General features: G+C 28.3%; 2 protein-coding genes across 3 annotated transcripts; both read left to right on the forward strand.

The window, feature by feature from the left end:
* Positions 1-12,198: 12,198 nt before the first annotated feature.
* LOC113556965 (GPI mannosyltransferase 2-like) lies at positions 12,199-14,116 on the forward strand. Its single transcript, XM_026962213.2, has 2 exons — positions 12,199-12,616; positions 12,684-14,116. Exons 1-2 carry the CDS (start codon positions 12,596-12,598, stop codon positions 14,001-14,003), a joined length of 1,341 nt encoding a protein of 446 aa, XP_026818014.1. The 5' UTR covers positions 12,199-12,595; the 3' UTR covers positions 14,004-14,116.
* Positions 14,117-15,446: 1,330 nt separating this feature from the next.
* Positions 15,447-19,236, forward strand: LOC113555998 (valacyclovir hydrolase-like). 2 transcript variants are annotated; one of them, XM_026960683.2, is made up of 5 exons: positions 15,452-15,769; positions 16,254-16,347; positions 16,449-16,615; positions 16,681-17,090; positions 17,587-17,738. In XM_026960683.2, exons 1-5 carry the CDS (start codon positions 15,686-15,688, stop codon positions 17,681-17,683), a joined length of 852 nt encoding a protein of 283 aa, XP_026816484.1. In that variant the 5' UTR covers positions 15,452-15,685; the 3' UTR covers positions 17,684-17,738. The 2 variants fall into 2 exon arrangements, with proteins under 2 accessions (XP_026816483.1, XP_026816484.1); XM_026960682.1 differs by lacking the exons at positions 16,254-16,347; positions 16,449-16,615; positions 16,681-17,090 and having other exon boundaries at positions 15,447-15,769; positions 17,587-19,236.
* Positions 19,237-22,037: the final 2,801 nt, after the last annotated feature.

A 22,037-nucleotide genomic window follows, 5' to 3' on the forward strand; every position in this document is an offset into this window, starting at 1 on the left:
ATAAATAAATTATGAATATAATAGTTAATTTTATATATTTCTATGACTAAAAGTTTATATTTATAATAAAATTAATTTTTTTGAGAACTGTCATAATCGACTCACTTATTTGAAATATTTTAAAATTCTTATGATAATATTATTAACTAATAAAAAGTTTAGACTTTTAAAAAGAATAGACTATTTAAATTTTTATAATATATTAGTTCGATATTATATTAAATTCAATTTTAGTGAGATGAATTTAGGTGTACACTATGTCTTGTCAAACTTAATTATAATATTAAAACATATCAATAAATTTTTATATTGTTTAACAATTATTATTAAAGTTATAATCCATTAAAATAGTATACAATATAGTGTTTGTATTAATATTACATTTGTAAAATTATAAATTTTTAAACAGATAATATTACTGAAGAATTTGATGGTGAGAATGCTTATTTATTTTGCTACCATTAACCATTCTGTAACACAATTTTACCTCGATAACTTTTTTTTAAATTCCGAGGATGATCATGATTCCAATATTGTATATCGGATGCACCACAGCAACTCTTAAATATTATTTTTTGGACTTGAAATTTTCTCAGCATCTAAAAATAATTGTATGATACAATATAATCCAAAATGTTTCATATTGACTTAATAACAAGTTTACCAATAAATAATTATTGAGTAAATGATAGTGTATTGATTCCAATGGTATTGGATACAATACCAACTTCCTTGGTTTTTTTTATAAAAATGATAAATATCTATTTTAAGGAGTTCAATATAAGTAACAATTGTATCTTAACTAACACTACAATCTGAGTGGTTCTATCCCACAAAAAAACAGTTTTCGCCATATATTATATGTGTAAGACGGAGGCAACACATGCAGATGTAGCGTTCGGGATTGGTAAATTAGGTCCTAGAAAAAATCAAAGCTATTAATTTGGCTCCCAAGTACAAGTAATCGATATTCTTACGCATTGAATTGGCTCCTAAAATATATGCATTGAGTTGGCTCCGTCGACATTTAATTTTATAAATTAAAGTCCATTTGTTATTAAAATTGTTCGAAAATAAATTTAAATATACATAATCTAAATTTGACTGTCTATAAATTGTATTTTTTCTTGAACATTTTTTTTTGTGTGGTATTTCTACATTGGAGCTTCTTAAAATAATTTCAGTATTCGTTTGAATACCATACAATACATCCATGAAATTATAATTATTTGGGTGCGTAGAACAATATTGGGAATTCAATTTTGATTGAAAAGATTCACATGAATTAGTAGTACGACAAACACTACTGCTTTTTTCTACCCAAATTAGAGGTGGAAATAAAGAATTATTATCAATACTATGCATTGACCACTGTGTCGCTAAAAATATTAAAGTTGCATATTTTTTCAACTTTTATATTTTGAGAAACATTTGTTAAAAATTATATCGGGAGCCAATTCAATATTGCCTTTCTTGGGAGTCAATTCAATGTTTGATGAGGTACTTTACCTGATATTGGGAGCCAATTCAATGGTCACCGAAAAATAGGTAGTATAACTAAATTGAGTCCCGGAAAAAAAAGTATAAATTAAAATATAATATGTGATTTTTATAATATCATGTTCTAAATATGTAATAAATGGTATAAATAATTAAAAATTAAGTCCAGGAAAAAAATATTAGTACGTATAAATATTATGTTTTAGGTAAAAACTTAAATGATAAACATTTAACAAATTCTAATCGGGTATTCCGGTTATTATATTATGAATATATTTTGTCATTTGTTCCTTTAAGTGTTTTTCTTTACCGAGAGTAATTTTCTTTTTTTGTATTGTACTTCGTAATTTGTTTCTCAGACTGTACTTGTAATAGTTCGTCCATAAAATATAATTATTCAAAAGTAAATTGTATAAATACAAAATATTATATTTATTTTAAGTTTTTATTATTTTAGACCTAATTTGGCCAATGGTTTATAGTCGAGACCCAACTTACCTACTACCTTTTTATACCCGGAACTCAACTTACCGCTTTCAAAATGAACACAAATTAACGCGGTGACACGTCAAAATATTACCGATAAAATATCCCCAACAAAACATTCCTAAACCAAAATATCCCATGTAAATATTAATTCAAAATGTAAAATTTTTTATAAAAGTCACATTTATTACAAATAACTATTATTAACATTTGTAAAATACGAAAAACAATAATTAAAAAATGTTTAAAAAAATATTAAGAAAATATTTTTTTCGTCAAAAAACATTATACTTATTATAATACTAAGTTATGTGTCATTTTAAAATATTAATTGTTATTTCATTATTTGTTTCGGAGTTTTACCAACGGTGGATTTTTATCCTAAGATTTACCAAATATCGTTTAACCAAACTATTTTGTGTATCCTAGGTTTTACTGTTATTCGTACTTTTACCGTAGCATAATATGTATATATATATATATATATTGTAAAATCCTACACGTCCTCTCTGTCATCCCTTAGCCATAGTCTGGTTATTACGTTACTTATCCACGTCCTAGTAATTAATTGTAAATCAACAAACCTAATAAGTCGTCTATGATTGTATAACATCTTGTCAATCAATTTTTTTTTCTGTACTCAGTTCAACGCCAAATTATTCTTTTTTCACTCTTTCAGTGTATAGTGAATAGCATTTTTTAATTTAAAATTATAAAGGGTTTAATTTAAGACAAGACAAGAGTCTAACAAACTCACGACACGCGTTATAGGTAATGATTAATGATAAAAAATGACATACTATACCATTATCAAAATAACGAATAACACACATTCACTCTAGATAAAATTCGATTATTACTTCTAATTGCAACTTTTATAATAAAGGTTAACATTTTAAATTATTATTAACGCGGGAAATTTTGGTTTAGGGATATTTTGTCATGGAATCATAGAAATCATAAATTAATATACAACCTTAAATGTAAATTTTAGTAGAATAAGAAAATTAGGTATACCTATCATTTGATATTTTGATGTAATAATAAAATATATATTATTTTTTATTCATTAGAGGATTATCCATACAAAAATATATTAAGGGCAAATGATTTAAGTAAGACAATTATTTAATAATTATTATGGTTTATCTATAACTTTAATTGATTAAATAAACTAGATGAAAAGTTTCAATAAATCTAAGATTATGTTAAAAATAATTAAATAAATAGTTAAAAAAGTATATTATTGTTTCATATGTGAAAAAATAACCAAATTTTTCATAAATTGACAATTCATCTCTATGTTTTTGTTGTAAATATCAAATGTTATAAATTTTTAACGTTTAAATATTTATCGATTTAGTAAACTCTAATGATAAAGCGCGATGTAATAGAATTAGGTACGTAGTAGTGTTATACGTCCGCAAACAAGTTTTTACTTCTATATATAAAATAGTAATAACTACAAAATTCAGTACAAAAGTGTCCATACTATTAAATGTTACGTATACATTCAATATTTTAATAAAAATGAAAAAATAGCAAATTTTTAAATAATCATAAAGTTTACATTATAAGAACCGCTTAACTTAGACATTAAGCAAGAACTATTCATGATTATTAACATTTTCATATTTTTCTTAAAGGTTTGAATGCGGAAGCTGTAGACGGTAAAAATAAAATATAGATTAAAACAAGGCTTCAAAATGTTATTTGTAACGTTATAAATATATTTAATTTATGTCTATATAGTCTCTTACGGATGTCGGGAACTGAATAATAGATCTGATACTTACTTCTATGTAGAGTATACATGAAATATACACACATATGCACATGTATGGATGCGTAATTTCACAAGCTATACTACAATTCATAATAGGTCATGGTTCAAAATAATGCATATATTTTACAAAAAAAAGTAAAAAACATGAATAATCCCTATATTACGTGGGTTAAAGTAGCAACCCTAGTTTACGCAGCGCCACCTGTGGCCGTTTAATCGTGTGACTCATTTTGGGACGTTATCGGAAACAGAATTTTGTCACCATCATGATTTAAGATAATACTAGTTACGAGTACGACGAGTGGAGATAATTGATTTTTTGATGACTGGCATTATTCTAGTCTTCGTGGTATATACAGCTGTTATCTCATCACCATTGATTTAATTACCACACCTTAATTCAAATTTAAATTATAACAGGTGTAACATTTAAGAGATGAGTTACCTCTATCCTAGATTTGTACGATTTAATTAAATGTTTAGTTTTGACCAATTTTATAACAGCTGAAATGGTGATTTGGAAATTATAATCGTAAGTCGCTGCCAAAGTGTCAAACATTCATAGTAGCAAATGATGGAAGACTGAAGGCCAAGTTCTCTTAAATGTTATAAATATTCCTCTAAAAAACTAAAGACTTAACAATTTTACATAATATTTATAACAGGTTTTAAGGATTTTTTAATACCAAAAAAACCTTTTAAGAACCGAATATGGACTTGAGCTTCAGCCTCTATCCATCAAATCTTAAACACATTTTACGCCTATGCATTGAATGTCCACTGTAGTAAAGAAAAATTTGAAAGTGAAAACTAAATATACATAATTAATTAATGTGTTTGTTACGATCACGATTCCCATACATAATTTGCTTATATTTTTAAATATATAAAATAACTGTAATTTTAAAATTCGCACGTATATCAAATAAATATTGGAATATAATTTTAAAAGAAAAATCAATAGACAAATATAAATAATAATTCTTTAACTTAAGATGTAGTATGTATTTAAACATTTAAAACAAACTAGAATCTCTGTATCACTTTTAATGAAGGACTCTAATTTAAGAATTTTTTAGTATTTTATACTCATCCTTAAACACAAAATTTGGTCAATAAATTATCGATTTATAGGATCTAATATAATTTCATAATATTTCAAGTAAATGTATATATATATATTTTTCAAATTAATAAATCTAGTATTTTGTTTAGTTTTAATTTTTTTTTCATATATAATATACATATATAAATACACATTTTTATATATTACTATTAATTAATACCTATCGACTATTGCCTGTACATATTATTTAAATTTTGAAAAATCTTTTTTGTTTTATACACATCATGTCATTATAATATATGTGAAAATGTAATATGATAAATTCTCAATGATATATTTAAGTATAAAGATCATAATGTTTGACTGATCAATGGTACTTCCAACTTCCAAGTACCAAGAGACAGGAACATTAACGAGATACAAAATTAATTATATTTTTATCTTTATAAATTTAAACCAGAGTTGAATACCTACAACCTCAATAATGACTAACTATTAATTACTCGACACTGTAACAGAAATTTACGATATAAAACCTCGCCATTCTAGGAATTCTAAAATTGGTTGGTAGCTTATCCCAATAAAAATCTAAGTAAAGCAAAGCAAATGCACTTCTCAATTGACATCCCTCTCAAATTGAAATTGAAATTGAGGTGATATTTAAATTGAAGATGTTAAAATTACGACTTGTTTATTAATATTTGAACCAATTGTAGAATAAGACACGGAAATAAATATATGAACTAGCCACTTCCTACTATATTTAAAGTAAAATTTTTTTATCTAAAATAGTGAACAATTAATGATATCGAAATAATAAGAATTAGAATTTTATAAAATAATTCTTGGCAACGCATTGAATAACTTAATTTATTATTATATTTTCTTATAGAACCTCAATTCATGGAAAATTGGAAGGGTAAATAATTATATAAAATTTGTATTATTACTCTTATCTCCTTAAGCTTGGTGATACTGCATAGTGCATAATATACTACATATCTGTAGTCAATTAAACAGTTATATTAAATCATATAGCGAAAAATTGTTAGATTTGGATTATACAATTATTTTAGAGTGATAATAAATCTATAGATACTTGTATTTTATAAATAGATAAACCTTAATTGTGCAATAGTTATTACTTATTTTACGTGTGAATATGGAATGTCGTAAAATATTTATTTGACTTTCCATGAAATTTTTGTTTTAATATAGGTTGAAAATTTATAAAAAAATCTGGTTTTAAATCTTAGATATAAAAAAATTATAAATTTCTAACAATAGATAATTTGAACATTTTTGAGATTTACAAATTTCATCAAAATATTAAATTTAATCGATTAAAAAAAAAAATACTTTGTGTATTTTCAATATTTTTTATTTAGCATATGAAAAACTTAGAAGGCTCTTTTGTTCAATTTTCAAGCATTAAATATCCAGTTAATCCTTATTTTTCTGTTCATTTTTCCCGCCTCTTTTTAACCTCTCTAAAATAGAAACTGAGTCCAATTTGCTATCAAAAATCACCCTCAAAGTCAAAACATTTTTTGGACTTTTATTGTGTATACAAAAACGTGTATAAGGTACTATTAAGACGCTTGTGAATATAATAAATCCTAAACTCTAGAAAAAAAACAGTTTCAATGATTTTAAAACTTTTTAACATTATAACTTAATGGTACCTAATTTGAGACAAACAGATTCTTTCACTTTCGTATGAAAAAAACTGAAGAAAACCTGAAAGCTTAAGTTAAAATTAATCATTTAATTAACATTAAAATTTACCTTAATAATCAATATTTATATTTTGTGCATACAAAATTTTGCGTTCAAAGAGAAAACGCACTAATTTTACGTATCTCTATGCGGCCCAACATTGTCGTCGAGACAAGTTCTACTATGGTAAAGTGTCATATAGAGATGCACAGACGAAGAACTAGCTGATTTTCGTTGAGCCGTGGCGTTTCCTTCTCTAGACAGAAAACCTTATGTGGAACCCTATTTTTATTATAATTCTAAAATTAGGTTTATTATGTCAGAGAATAAAAAGATGTTATCGTTTGGTGTAAAGTTCAAGTCTCTATAATTATTACTTTCTGAATTTTATAACAAAAAATAAAATAGGTTTTGTCAATAACTCATATTAGGTAAATATTCTTGTTTCTTATTAGTGTTTCACAAGTATTAAGTATTAAAAATTATCTTCTTAATTTATTTAGTATTGAAAATAAATAATCTAAAAAAATGAATTACCGCTTAAAAATGTCAATAATAATACTTTATGTAATTCTAATATATTATATTTTTTTCTTATAGAAGAAACAAAGGCTTACTTCAATTATCTTGTCATTGTTATTTTAAAAAATCATTCAAGTACGTAATCTAGTGTACACTTATTAACAATAAAATCTGTATTTTGTACTTAGTTAAATAATAAAATAACAATACTGTATGTGTGGATGATGAACCTAAAATTGACTAATTTTCCGAGAATCGGCTGTCAATGATTTGCGCCAGCTATGGAATAAATACGAGTATAGTTGTAACGTATTTACGTATACACTAATATAATATAATAAAATTACTAATATGATACCAGATACAATATACAATGAGCGGAATATAAACCTAATAAAAAATAACGAACACAATAAATGTGTCCTCTCAATAGCAAGCAACAATGAAAATAGAATTTTAGTCCGTGCAAGAAGTAAACTAAGGACAATATTGCAATATCTTGCATATTAATTTGTAGCGAAACCCAAAGAGAATTCGAGTAAATAAAAGGTGTGATATAAGAATAAGAATTATAATAAAAAAAAAAATACCTGATAAAATATTATGATTAAATAAAAAAAGGACAATATGGGGAAACAACACAAAGACAATGTAACGCTGTTAGGGGGAACCTTGTTACGATATTAATTATCCTGCAGAGCTGCAGAGAAGGTTTTCTATTTCTCATGGACACGTTTTCAATAGCTGGTGTTTATAGTGTGGCTGTGTATGAAGTTATTTATCAATAATAAGACGCGTTTGACTTATAAATCTATAGTAATTATTATATTAAAAATAGTACTTAATTACTATCTTGTAAGATGGCTGCTGTTAATAAATGTTTTGGGGCGAGTGAGCTCGTGTTTATGTATAGTATCGAATAGCCTGCCGTGTGTCATTTTAATATATTAATTAATAATTCAGACATGTCGAAAAGTGTTTAGTGTGTCTATTTTGTATTGGTCAATCTTATAGTGTGTGTTTATTGTATAATAGATATACTTATATTATATAGTGTGTAACGGATGTTACATCAATCAATAAAAATGAACGCCGATTATCACTAAGATTACAATTGTCGTAAACTTCTTGTATGCAACGAATTTTTTAAAAAGTTTAAAGTATAATAAAAGGTATCCGTTCATCTTCTATTTTTTTAATAACTTGAATTACTCTGTATGTCACACTACACCATGTTATAAGCTTTTTATAAATCTAATAACTCTATTCGTATTGGATGTTATTTATTGCTTATTAGTTTGCAGATATCTGCATAGTATAAGTATTATTGATGATCTATGGGTTCAATGATTGTGTTGAAACTTGAATTGAAACCTACACTGTTCACTGCGTAGTAATTAAAAAGTATCTAAGTATACCCAACAAATCGCCTATTTACACTTTTCTCTAATTGTTTGCTCTGTGTATTTACAAATGCTTAAATTTATAATATTAAATTATTTTAATTATATTATAAATATTATTATTATTTATTACAAACCAGAAAAGTACCTACTCTACAACAATATTTAAAATAATTCTCGTTAAATATAGGTAATAATTATGATTAACCAACATGAAATGTGTATTTGATATTTAAAATGTTAATTTATCATTGATCAATGTCCAGACATATATTGACAAACGATCAGACCTAACCTAATTTGATTCTTGTCAATAATGATCATATTAGCTAGTGTTTTTTTGTACGTTTTTAAGTTGTTTCTTATATTCGTTTTTACTTATTTACTTTTTTTTAAATTCTGAACGGAGTGATGAATGTATTGATTTTACAATGATGTGTTTTTTTTTATTTTTATTTTTTTTTTTTTTTTGTGTGTCATCACATTTTGGAGTAGTAATATAGTACTTTAATTATTAACTTCAGTCCCTCTTTGAAAAGGAAAATGAATCTAGATGATACTTTGTCAAGAGTAAAAAATTTCCAGTAGTTTTCAAATGCGTCATAAATCCCTAAATGAAAGTAACAGGAAAACAGGAATTTTTACGCATAACCAGTTTTCGACAAAATCGATTTTTTTATTTTGCTTTAACTCAAAAACCAATCTTTGTAAATACTCGAAGTTTTCACCAAATGTTTATAGTAGCGTTATCTATTTACGATTAAATTTTCAAAATATTTTGACTTTTTTAAGCTATTTGCAGACAATTGAAATTTTCGATTTTTCTTAATTTTTTTTCTTGAAATGCCGATAAAAAAATGTGGCTTTCCAAAAACTCTTTAAAATTGAATACAAGGTTTATTATAAGTTGTACTTATCGTAGTAAAAAAAAAATCAAAAATCGTTATTCACAATTTTTGTTTATAGACATTAAAAAATGTTTACGAGATTGTAAAAATCGCGAAAATTTGCAAGAAATTTTGAAGTTGAAAATTTATAACATTTTTGTTATTTATACCTAAGGTTAAAAAACCTAACACAATGTTTTCCATAACTTTTTATTCAAATAACTGTAAAAAAGAACTACAGCGTCAATATAGAACACATTTTACGAGCGTATAAAATTTAAATTTTTACTAAATCATGTAAAATAACGATATATTACAATTTAAATATAGGTAATACTATAATATATTTTACTAATTATCCTAGATTGATAAACCATCTCCGTTCAGAATCGTTTTTCATATACTATGATACCTGACATTGCATTCAAATTTAACACATCCATTATAGTGATCTACTGTCCACTTCTACTATACAGCAAAGCAATACCCACTTGCCCACCCCCTTTTTTTTAATATATGTCAATATCCATTATCAACACAATCAATCATACAATATGATTTTATTTAATGTATTCGTACATAATGCCTAACAGACTATTAAATATTTATAAATTTAAATATTATATTGAACTTTATATAAATAATACAAATAATATATACAATGCACATACATTATATTATAATAATATAATATATTAAATATTATTATTATTTTTTATTATATTACATTATATTATACATAAGTATAAAATACAATTTGATTGTTGATTGTAGCCATGCCAAACATGAACGTTCTTGATTACTGCAATTCATTTTATCCCAGAGGACTGAAATTAAATGAACTATTTTGTCATTTTCGAAAACAAAATGTTGATAAGTAATTATCCTGTAAGTATATTAAAAATTATAACTTAATAATAAATGTTATTAAATATCCAAAGAACCCGTTTCTTTTGTTTACTTTACTCATATAAGTTTCAAACGTACAATGCAGCCACACTTTTAAACTATTTATTTGTCTAATTTTTATTGTTTAATGATTGTCTATTTTAATTTAATTTTAACTTTTTCGATATCTTTTTTTCTTTCTAATTCAACTAACTTTTACGCACATTTATAAAATATATAGTATTGTTTAACATTTAAACATTAAAAATTATGAATAAACCTAAATTAAATTTAAATATATTGAAAATAATACATCAATTAAAATAAAACACTAATTTTATGTACTCTATATAATATTATGTTTCCAGAATACTTCGATATCTTTGTAATGGATTAATTCAACTTTAATTTAATAATAAATTATTGTTTCTATACAAAAACAATATGTTTTGAAAGTAATTTAGGTAATTAGCAGATTATTCGTCTAATCGTAGATGATTAACATTGAATATTTCAGAATAAAAAGTTTTTTCTAATAGAATTTTTAGCATGATCAAAGCATGGTTCATTTATGTTACATTTAGGCAGTGGCGTATTTATGAGAGGGGGTAAATTCCCTTCCCCGGGGATTAATGATTATCAAATAAAAACAGAAACTGTAATTTCATTTTATTATTTGACTATATTTAATATTTATACATATAAATATTAATATATAATGTAATAACTAATAAACATTTGACCCCCCTCCCTAAAAACAAAAAAAAATGAGTTGTAAATACGCAACTGCATCTATAGGACCCTGTTTTCTCTAGAAAATGAGTAATAGCTATTCCAAGAGCTTTATGTTATTTAACGAATAAAAAGATGAAAGTAAATATAAATAGTTTGCATAGAAGTGAATATCAGATTTATTATTCAAACCCAGTAAGAGAGTACTGACCAATGAGTAATCACTAATAAACCACTGTCCGCAGAGTACAGAATGTTAATCTGTTCATGAACAATATTACTGATAACGGATTGATTAATTATTTACACATTAATAAAAAAATGTTTATGAAATATACACATGTTTGAATGCGTAATTTTACGAGCTATAAAATGTCATGGTTCAAAATAATGCACATATTTAGAAGAAAAAAAAACCAAAAACATGAATAATCCTTATTGCGTAGTATAAGATTTAAGTAGTAAGAACCTTTGAGACCGCTGCACGCTGCCGTGGCCGTTTAATCGAGAGAACGGCCGTATCAGTTTAGACTCCTTATTCTAGTTTTCGTGGTCATACGTCATATCTTCATGTTATAAAATGTATCTTACAATAAACTAGTTACGATAGGTCTATGCTTACCTTAGATCATATATTCATAATATACTCTATATGATCTAAGATGCTTACAATATTTCTTGCCTCGTGATAATCGGTAATGAATGTTAAGCATAAGCGCAATTTGAGGGGATCTTGGGTGGGGCTAAGCCCCCTCAAAAATCAACCATACCCCCCCAAATGGTTTGTATACATACCCTTCCGTACCTTACATATCTCAGGGAGCATATACACAGTACATACATATAATTATAATAGCCCCCCAAATTTAAAACTCAAATTGCGCCTATGCTGTTAAGTCCTAAGTATATACAATACGTAGATACTATAGTCTAGGGGCACCACGAGCACTTTCTAAGGGCACCGCGGTCTACGGCTCATAATAAATAACTTATCGTTATCAATGAGTATTCTTTTGTTCTGTCTTTCATGGAATTCACAGCAGGGCACCGCAGCTGCTGAATTTGATTTAAAAAAGGCACCACAGGAAAAAAAGTTTGGGAACCGCTGTTCTTATCAATGGATAAATGCCAAACCCACAGGTTTTAGATAATATTATCATTGATTATAAGTAATACTACTTCTAATCAATAATACTGGTACTGTCTACAGGCTGCTAAATAGTAAATGCCTAAATCCAAACGTATGGGAGCTAAACGCATAGAGTATTACTCTATGGCTTAACGTAATATGTATATCTCAATCCGTGATCTCAATCAACCAAATCAACCATCACTATAATATGTATTAATATTACATGTATGAAATATCGTTTTTCAGTACTTCAGTAGTCTGTAGGTACTTACGTCTCACAACATGCTTGAGACTTCAGGTTTAAGTGTACAATAATTAATGTCGTTTCCTGTTAAAAAGTACAAACCGAGATGGCTTTATTTTTATTCATCGTGCCATCAATTATGAAACGCATTATCATAAGCGTTTAGTTTTTACGCAGGTTCAATATATGTGTGTGCTAGGTAAACATAGTATGAATACATCAATTTTAAAATGAAAGATAAAAAACTGAAGGTAAGTATCATGTTATTAATTATAATACTCGTAAAAAAAATATTCTACCTGTAGCTGTGTATCGTAGGGTCTTCGAATTGATCCAACGTTATATCGATCCAGTGTATGGCGGCTTGCGGCTTACAGTCGAATGTCTATTGTGATTTTACAGTACATCTTCAATGCTCTGATTCCAGATCACCAAGCTCAGGGAGTGTTCATATCGCCGGGCCTTCGTGACAGTGATGATACCAGTATTGGCCGTTCTGTAACTGCTATCCTAGGTGGTTTCCTCCGTTGGGATGCTCAATATTTTCATCACATCTATCGATATGGTTATACTTATGAAAATACATTGGCTTTTTTTCCGCTATATCCCAATGTTTTACGGCTGTTAACTGCAATCTTTCCTGGTCATTCAAACACCATGTTTCTTATTGCGGGAGTCATCTTCAATAATTTAATTTTTGTTTTCACTGCATTGGTGTTATTCAATTTGACTTTACGCATACATAATAATGTAGAAATGGCATATAATTCAACAGTCCTGTTTTGTTTTAATCCCGCTAGTGTTTTCTTCTCTGCTCCTTATTCAGAATCACTGTTTGTATTTACAACATTTTATGGTATGTATCATACTGCATGTGAAAATATTTGGAAGTCTTCACTATTATTCGGTTTATCTGTGTTGAATAGATCCAATGGTTTACTGAATGTCGGTTTTCTATTATATTATATGATTCAATCAGCCGTCAAGAAAAGAAAAATATCATTCAAATGTCTTATTGGTATATGTTTTGTTTTTGCATGTTTCAGTCTGTTCCAAATGTATGGGTATTATAAATTCTGTACTCTGGAAGAACACACATTAGATCCCGAAGTTATTGACTATGCAATTACAAATAACCTAATAACACCAAACAACATTAGTATTCCATTGTGGTGTGGAGTACGTTTACCATACTCTTACGTTCAAGAAAAATATTGGAAAAATATTGGTCTCTTAAGTTATTTCCAATTTAAACAGATTCCAAATTTTTTGTTAGCTTCACCTTGTATTTTTCTGCTGTTAAAATTCGGTTTGGAATATTTTTGTAACAATAATATAATTTATTTAGGTCTTAGAAATCAAGATAAACCAGATTTTGTATATGTTGTCCATTCAACGTTCTTAACTATTTTTTGTTTATTTTGTATACATGTTCAAGTGACCACTAGAATGTTAGCGTCTTCAAGTCCAGTATTTTATTGGGCTTGTGCAAATTATTTCAAGTTTCCACTACATTTCAATAAAATTACTTACAACCGTATAATGTATGATTCTAAATCGAAATTGGTGGCTTTGTACTTTTTTACATATTTTATTGTCGGCACAGCACTTTTTGTGAACTTTTTACCATTTACTTAGTTCACAAATGTTGATAAAAAATTATTTTAAATTTAACCATCAACTATAATTTTTAAGTATAATATTGTTTATGAAGAAAAATTTTAAAAGATATATTATATGACCAAAAAAGTAAACTGTGAAAGTATTTTAAGTATACAACTATTGTTTATTTAATTGTATTAAATTTAAAAAAAATGTATTTTATGTTATCCATTGTTATTTGTTTTTAGAATATATTTTATTATATTTTTATGTGTACAAATATGTATAAATATTGATGAATAATTTATGATGAAACAATAAAGACTTAAATAACAGACTGACAATGATTATATTAACTATTGATTCAGAATTCATAACTTCATATTTCATAAGACTGTATTTTCAGAAAAAGTTCATATTGCTTAAAATACAATTAGGTACAAAAATTGCTTCTGTATTTTAGAATATTATACAACATTTTTACATAATTTAGTAGTTTTTTTTCTTGAGCTAAAATAATTTATTCTAATGTCATTATATTTAGTTATCAGATATAGATAAAATAAAATACAAATTTTAAATTTTAAATGAATATGAAGATTTTAATCTCAGTTGCAATTATTGTGTATAATGTTTAAAAATATGTTATCCATAACTTAGCTGACGAGTTAAAATTTTTGATTGAAAAAAATATTTAAAACAAAATCAACTCATATGAGAAATTATAACTTTACTATAGGGTATGTTAAGGCATATTTGTATAATTGTTTTACTGAAATCTAATATGATAAATGATAATGAAGTATTAAAAAAACAATGATATATTAATACATATATGATTTTAGTGAACTTAGTGAAGTATTCAAAATAATTCTGTGCCACCCTGACAGCTGATGACGTTATCGTATTGTTATTCGTTGTACAACAGTCCTACATATGCATAATATAATTGATTATCATAGAACACAATGCATAATATTGTTTTAAAACCTACAAAATTTATAGCAGAGTATATTTATTCTAAAAAAAAAAAAAAATCAACTTTAACATAATAAAAGTATATAATGGATGAATAAAAAAGCCTGACATGCGATTGGATAGGGAAATGAGTATGTGGTGTTTTGTAGAACTATTTTGTTTACGTACAAAGTGCAATACAAACTAGAATTTGGTCACCCTGTTACTGAACACGGAGGAAGAACTCCTAACTAGAGATATTATGTCACGGGGCAGTAATATCCCAAGATTTAAAGATTATTAATCTTGCTATAATTATAAATTATAATATTAATATTGTGAGTTTGTGATGAGAATTCATGGGATACCTCCACAAATCCACAATAACGGAAATCGGGCAGATCGGCCTATCCTCTCCCTCATCACAATAACCACCTTGAATTTTGATAGTGATTTTAGTTCATGATAACACTTATCGTGAACTTGAAACGATAACATATTTTTCAGATGATAAAAGAAAACATATTTTTTTAAATTATAAGAACTTATGCCCTTCCTGGTTTTAGGTAGCTCATAAATAATTATAATGCATTGTATTGTATAATGTTTATGTCTTAAGACTTCGAGATAATATTCAATTACTAAGCTATTGTAATGTACTATTATATAATCCAAATGACTGCTGATCGTAAAAATTGAATCATTATCAACTATTCAACTGTTATAACCGGACAAGGCTTATATACAAATTATATTCCATAATGATGGTTCTAAGATTTAATAAATTACTCAGAAATTGTAGTTCGCTGTACAAGAAAAACCAAACACGTTATTCTTCAACAGAGGTATGTTATATTGATATGATGACAATTTTATTGCAATTAATTAATTAATTTTCATAAAGTTGAAGTTTGTTAACTGATTTGATCATTTTTTTTGGTATTAAATTTACCATTTTTAAGAATATCAACCAAATCTAACTTATTAGTAGTACCTTAAAATTACAATATTATTACATAGGTATAAGCAATTAATATATTACACTTATCAATATTTTTACTTACCTAATGATTAGTAAAAATCGCAATATTTAAAACCTTCCTGTTAACTGACCTTGTATAAAAATGTTAAATTATTTTAATCTTGTGCTATTAAAAACTCAAATATAGGTAAAGCTTAAAAATTAAAATTATATTTAATTTAACTAATTGATTACTTACTAATACTATAATATACTTGCTACATTTTTAACATAATATCAGTTGTCAAATCAAGTAATAGTTTATTTTAAAAAAATATATAAAGTTTAAATTGCATTTTTATTTACAGAAGCAAACCAAAATCAAAGTTAATGATATTGAAATTAATTATTTAAAAGTTGGAAATGGTCCACAAACCTTGTTATTATTGCCAGGAGCATTAGGTAGTTTGCTTTGGTCATATGTATTATACAGTTAATTTATATAATAATATATAAATATATAATAATATTGTCATGCATAAGTAATAAACTCTGTTATTTAGGTTCAATATTTACTGATTTTAAGCCACAAATTGAAACTCTTAATCGGGAAAAATATACAATAGTTGCATGGGATCCACCAGGTTATGGTTTTAGTCGACCGCCAGACAGAAACTTTTCACCAGGGTTCTTTTATCACGATGCTGACTATGCCATTTCACTTATGAAAGTATTTACATTTTACTACTTGTGTTCATAATATTTTTCTAATCTAAAATATGTTGGTCTTCCTAGTCATTGCAAATTGATAAATATTCACTACTGGGTTGGAGTGATGGTGGCATCACTGCACTTATAATGGCATCCAAGGCTGTGAACAGAGTGGAAAAACTTATAGTTTGGGGTAGCAACGCTTATGTTACTGAAAAAGATGTTGAATTGTATGAAAAAATACGAGATGTCCAAAACTGGTCTCCACGCATGAGACAGCCATTTGTTGAACTGTATGGTGAAAAGTATTTTTCTGATACTTGGAATGCTTGGGTAGATTATTTTCAAATAATTCTTAAAGAAAATGGAGGGGACATTTGTCGAGAAGCACTACCTAAAATCAATGCACCTACTCTCATTTTACATGGAGCTCAAGACCCTTTAGTACCTATGGAACATCCTGTTTATTTACACAAAAAAATTAAATATGGATCGTAAGTCTATGAAATTGGATATAAAATTTAGCTTTTATTAGAAAACAACGTCATAAACAGTAGCAAATAACAAACTTAGTCATAATTATAATTTTGAAATTATTGTATTATATTATTAAATTTAATAGAGGAGTACTTACAACAAATAATGTAGTGAATGATTATATATATTGATATAATGATATTATTGATATTATATTAAAGAAGTAGTTGAGGAGTAGTGGCACTTAAATTGAACTAAAGAAAACCGGAACATTTTATAATTTAAACATCATACAAATGTATACATAAGTTGATAACTAAAATAGTATTAAATATATCTAAAAACAATAATTCATTGTACTTAATCTATTTTCATTAATATTTTGAGACAGAAATAGTATTACCATCTGGTATCTGTATAATTTTGTTCCAAGCCTCCCCCCTTCATATTTGTACCACTATTATGACCACCGCTGATTTATATCAATTAATATTATTTCCATTTGTGTTGCAGGCTTAAAATCTATCCGGAAGGTAAACATAACATTCATCTGAGGTATGCCGAACTATTCAATTTGGAAGTTGACGATTTCTTAGCCGAACACTTGTAAAAAAAATAAACTAAGACTTGTCGAAATAATAATAATAAATTTAGTTCAAAAAATATGAAATAGAAACTATTATACATTCATAGCAGAGGGGTTACTAGTGTGTAAATGTAAAACGCAGTCATAAAAGTTGTTTGGAGGTGAAAATATGATCGAGCCGGCAGCGTGGGCGACGGTACTGATGAAGTCTCCGCAGCAGTTGACGTTGCGCGACAAGGTGTGGCGTTACAAGAGCGAGGGCAACGCCAACGTGGTTTTGTCGGTGCCCGCCGACGGCACAGTGGTTCGGGTGATGAAAGACGAGACCGATGATGGCGGTGGTGAAACTGCGGCGGCAGTGGCGGCCGAAACACTGTCCGTGCGATTGCGGTTTTGCGACGCCGTGAGGCGTTCGTTTTTCGCCGACAGCCGCCACGTCGACGTGCCCGTACCGATGCGCGTGGCTGCCGACGAGTTGCGCGAAATCGACCGGCTCGTGCGGCCGCACAGGCCGCCGGGCCGGAAGCACAAAGGCCTCGGGTGGGCCGGGTGCCTGGTGGCCGTGTGCCCGGACTACACGACGCTGCCGCCGACGGACGTGCCGGGCGTCTGGTGTGTCGAGATCAAGCCCAAACAGGGATGGGTGCACGAGGAGGACAGGGCGTGCGGTCCCGGCGGAGTGCGGGTCAAGTGCCCGTTCTGCGCGCACCAGTACTTGAAGCTGTGCCGGGGCGACGTCCGGAGGCCGAGCGGGTACTGTCCGTTGGACATGTTCTCGGGCCGCCGCGAACGGGTCCGGCGGGCCGTCCGCGCACTGCTCCGGGACCCGCAGAACAATCTGAAGTTGTTCCTGGACGGCGAGCCGCTCGTCGCGCCGGACGACGGTTTCGGGGACGCGGCGAGCGAGGCGCTGGGCGACGTCCCGCGGTTTTGCGCGTTGGTCGCGGGCGCTCTGCTCGGCGACTACGAGGACGGCGGTCGCAACGCTCCGGTAATGGACGGACGGGACGATACGGACACGGGCCGTATCACCGCTGCAGCTCCCGGGGCGCTTCCGTGCGACTTCCGCGCGGTACCGATGCCCCGACACTGCGTGCTGCACGAGATCCTGACCATGCAGCGGATGCAGACCGCCGGTTTCGCGGCCGTGTGTTCCGAGTACGACAACGGACTGCGGTTGTCGCGGGATCCGCATCAGTTCGGCCACGTCGACCGCATGCGGCCCGACGGCGGAGACGACGCGGTTGCGTGGAGCCCGGTGGACGGATACCTGGTGGCCGCCACGGCCCGGGACTGTTCCGTGTTCGTCACGTTCCGCGGTCCCGGCAGTTCGACGCCGGCGGTGCGCGTCAAGGTGTCCGATCTGGACCCGAAACCGTTGTCGACCGTCGACAAACATAGGATTCGCGACGCAAAAGTGTCGTTGGCCTGTCAACGGTATTCGGTCGGATAGTGTGGGTGACGTGTTGTGAACTGCGCGTGTCACTCTCCAGTTGTCGAGTGACGGGATTATATGCTGTATATTATATGTAACGAAGAATTAATTAAATAAACGCCAATATATAGTCACGAAACAATACGTTTTAGTTTGGATTCGTATTACGTTTACATTATAGCCTATAGGTGTACATTCAATAATAATTATGCATTTCTCAATAACTTGTTTCGTCCATAATATTCCGTATCCTGTTGGCTACTTTTGACGATCGGAAAGACTTAAGTGATGGAAGGCAGAGCATAACATTTCGTTCGTATTCTAGCGACCCGTTGCGTGACATTATTTTATAATAAAACGAGGCATGATGGTAACTACTGCGATGGTATTATATTGTGAATTCTCCCTCATAATATATACATTGCAGTGTGCACACGCGGTAAACAAGCTTTTATTCAATAAAAGGTAAGTATTTTTAAGATTACTCATTTTTTTTTAAATTATTATTGTTATGAATAATAACAAGTTGTTACAGTAGGTATAATTTTAATTGAATGGTTTTTTTTAATAAAATATAAAATTTATTTTATGAACTTTTGACCACTTTTTTTTTTTATTTAATGCGATTTTAACATACAAATTATAATATCTCGACAATTACATATTAAACGTAATTAAACTTTTTGGAATTCATTAGTAATAGTAGTATAACTCTTCAGCCAGTTATTTTAGAAATCATAACTTGGAAATTAAAATAGAGTATTGTTTATTGTTTATCATTTTTGTATAGGTACATTATTTTTTTTTTTTGTAGAAGCGAGAGGTTGTTGGAAAAAGCTCTTAGGGTTAGATTTAAATAAATGAACAAAGTAAAATTATCAGTACTATAAATCTATAAAACGTATTTGTATATCCCTCTGCTGTTTTAGTAAATCTATGATGAATATGCAAATGCTATAATTCCCGAACCATAGTAATAATATAGAAATACTAAATAGGTATTAATTCATTGCTTATGTACACAAAATTACAAATTACCTACTGTATATTATAATGAGTACACGTTTATTACAAATGATAATGGACAAATAATAAAATACCGATTTACAAAAGACGATGATAGCTCGAAAACTTGTCACCTAACAAATTAAAATAATTTAAATTTGAACAACAATACAAATTATATATTAAAATAATAATGATATAAAAATGATAATAATTAGTAAAAAATATATTTACCGCCTTTATTATATCTACCAAACATAAAGATTAACATGACACAAATAAATAATAACAAGTTTTAATTGTTATATTACCTATATTAGTTAATTATACAATGAATAAAATATAATACAATTAATATTAAGTAGATACCCGTTGTATATTTTTGTAAATTCAAGCGTAATTTAGTTTTGTTATGGGTACTTTTCTCAACTAATTTTATTAATTCTCTTAAAACAGTATTAAACTGATATCAGTCCTTGTTCCTATAATGAATAAATAAATATCTAAATAATACGTCAATACATATTTAATATAATATAATATAGGTTAATATTACTATTCGAAATTCAATGAACAAAAATAAATATAAATTAAGAAATAGTAACATAATGTTAAAAATATTTTTTTATATGCAGGAACTCACAACATAGCAGTTTTTAATTACAGTAAAGACTAAGAATTAAATTTCGGAAATTGTATTATTTTAAAAGTTATAACATTGTGTTATTTTAATTTTAAACTAAGATAAAATTGCCCATGCTAAAGTAATCATGAAGTTTTAATCGAACAAAGAAGAATTTTTAGCTTTTAAATCGTACCATTCCTACCTTATCATCAACAAACTTTATGATGAGTATGATAAAATAAGACTTATTATTTTTCAGTGATTTCCAAGTATTGAAACAGGTAGTTGAAAAATTACCAGAAACATACATGTTAGCAACAATGAATATTTGGTGTCTAAGTACCTACCTATATAAAGACAAATCTGTTCATTAACATTTAGACAAAAATATATTTAATAATATTATAATTTGTTAGTAAAAGAAAAATGTGGGTCTTAAATTCATAAAATAAACTCTTTAATTTGTTAACTCTGATGTTGAAATTCTAATATTACCTAAATTTTTCATTGAATAATCAGAAAAATTGGATGGAACAAGAGAACATTTCTATAGAATTTGTTCAATAATTTCCGTTGTATCCATCATGAATGAACAATACAAAAATTTACTTTCAAGTCTAATTTTTTGAATGAATATACATTTAAATATATCTTTAGAAATAAAAAAATACTTAAATGTTAACAATATAGTAGCATTAAAAAATAGAGTAAAGTCAATTACAAGGGGATACAACAGTTCTAACATTTTAGATAAGTAAAGAAAAAAATGGTAGAACTTTTTATTTGAAAATGAGTTTATATTCTCTGTAAACAATAAGTTTTGTTTTTTAGAATGTTGATTAAATATAAAATAAGTTGAGAAAAGTAGATTTTGCTAAAACATACAATAGATATCTATCTATTAATATATCATAATATTATACTGTAGTGTCAAAGATAACATGGACACATATTGAATATAGTTGTCAAGTTGCATACATTTCAACCACTGTTTTAAAGTTTAAGACATTCAATAAAAATAAATTTTAACTGTCGATTATTATATTATTATTACATGGAAATAAATAAAATAAAGATAAATAAAAAAAAGAGGTATAAAATAATGTAAATTAACAATAAATAATTACTAATAGTCACATTTATAAATGTATTGTTTATATATAATATATTCAGTGAGAATTTTTATTAAGACAATATTTAAGTTTTGTCTAGTAAAATAGAATACAAAATAAAAATAAATAATTAGGATAAAAGGATGGATCACATGTTAAGTTAAATTATTTATAAAATATGATAATATAGTAGTAATTAAA

The sequence above is a fragment of the Rhopalosiphum maidis genome, chromosome 3 (assembly GCF_003676215.2).
Source record: "Rhopalosiphum maidis isolate BTI-1 chromosome 3, ASM367621v3, whole genome shotgun sequence".
NCBI lineage: Eukaryota > Metazoa > Arthropoda > Insecta > Hemiptera > Aphididae > Rhopalosiphum > Rhopalosiphum maidis.

Bases quoted from the DNA above. Each gene is read 5' to 3' on its own strand.
- LOC113555998 (XM_026960682.1), top strand. From the start codon at position 17,829: ATGATCGAGCCGGCAGCGTGGGCGACGGTACTGATGAAGTCTCCGCAG.
- LOC113556965 (XM_026962213.2), top strand. From the start codon at position 12,596: ATGAAAGATAAAAAACTGAAG. The intron at 12,617-12,683 runs GTAAGTATCATG...TGTGTATCGTAG, and splicing joins TGAAAGATAAAAAACTGAAG to GGTCTTCGAATTGATCCAAC.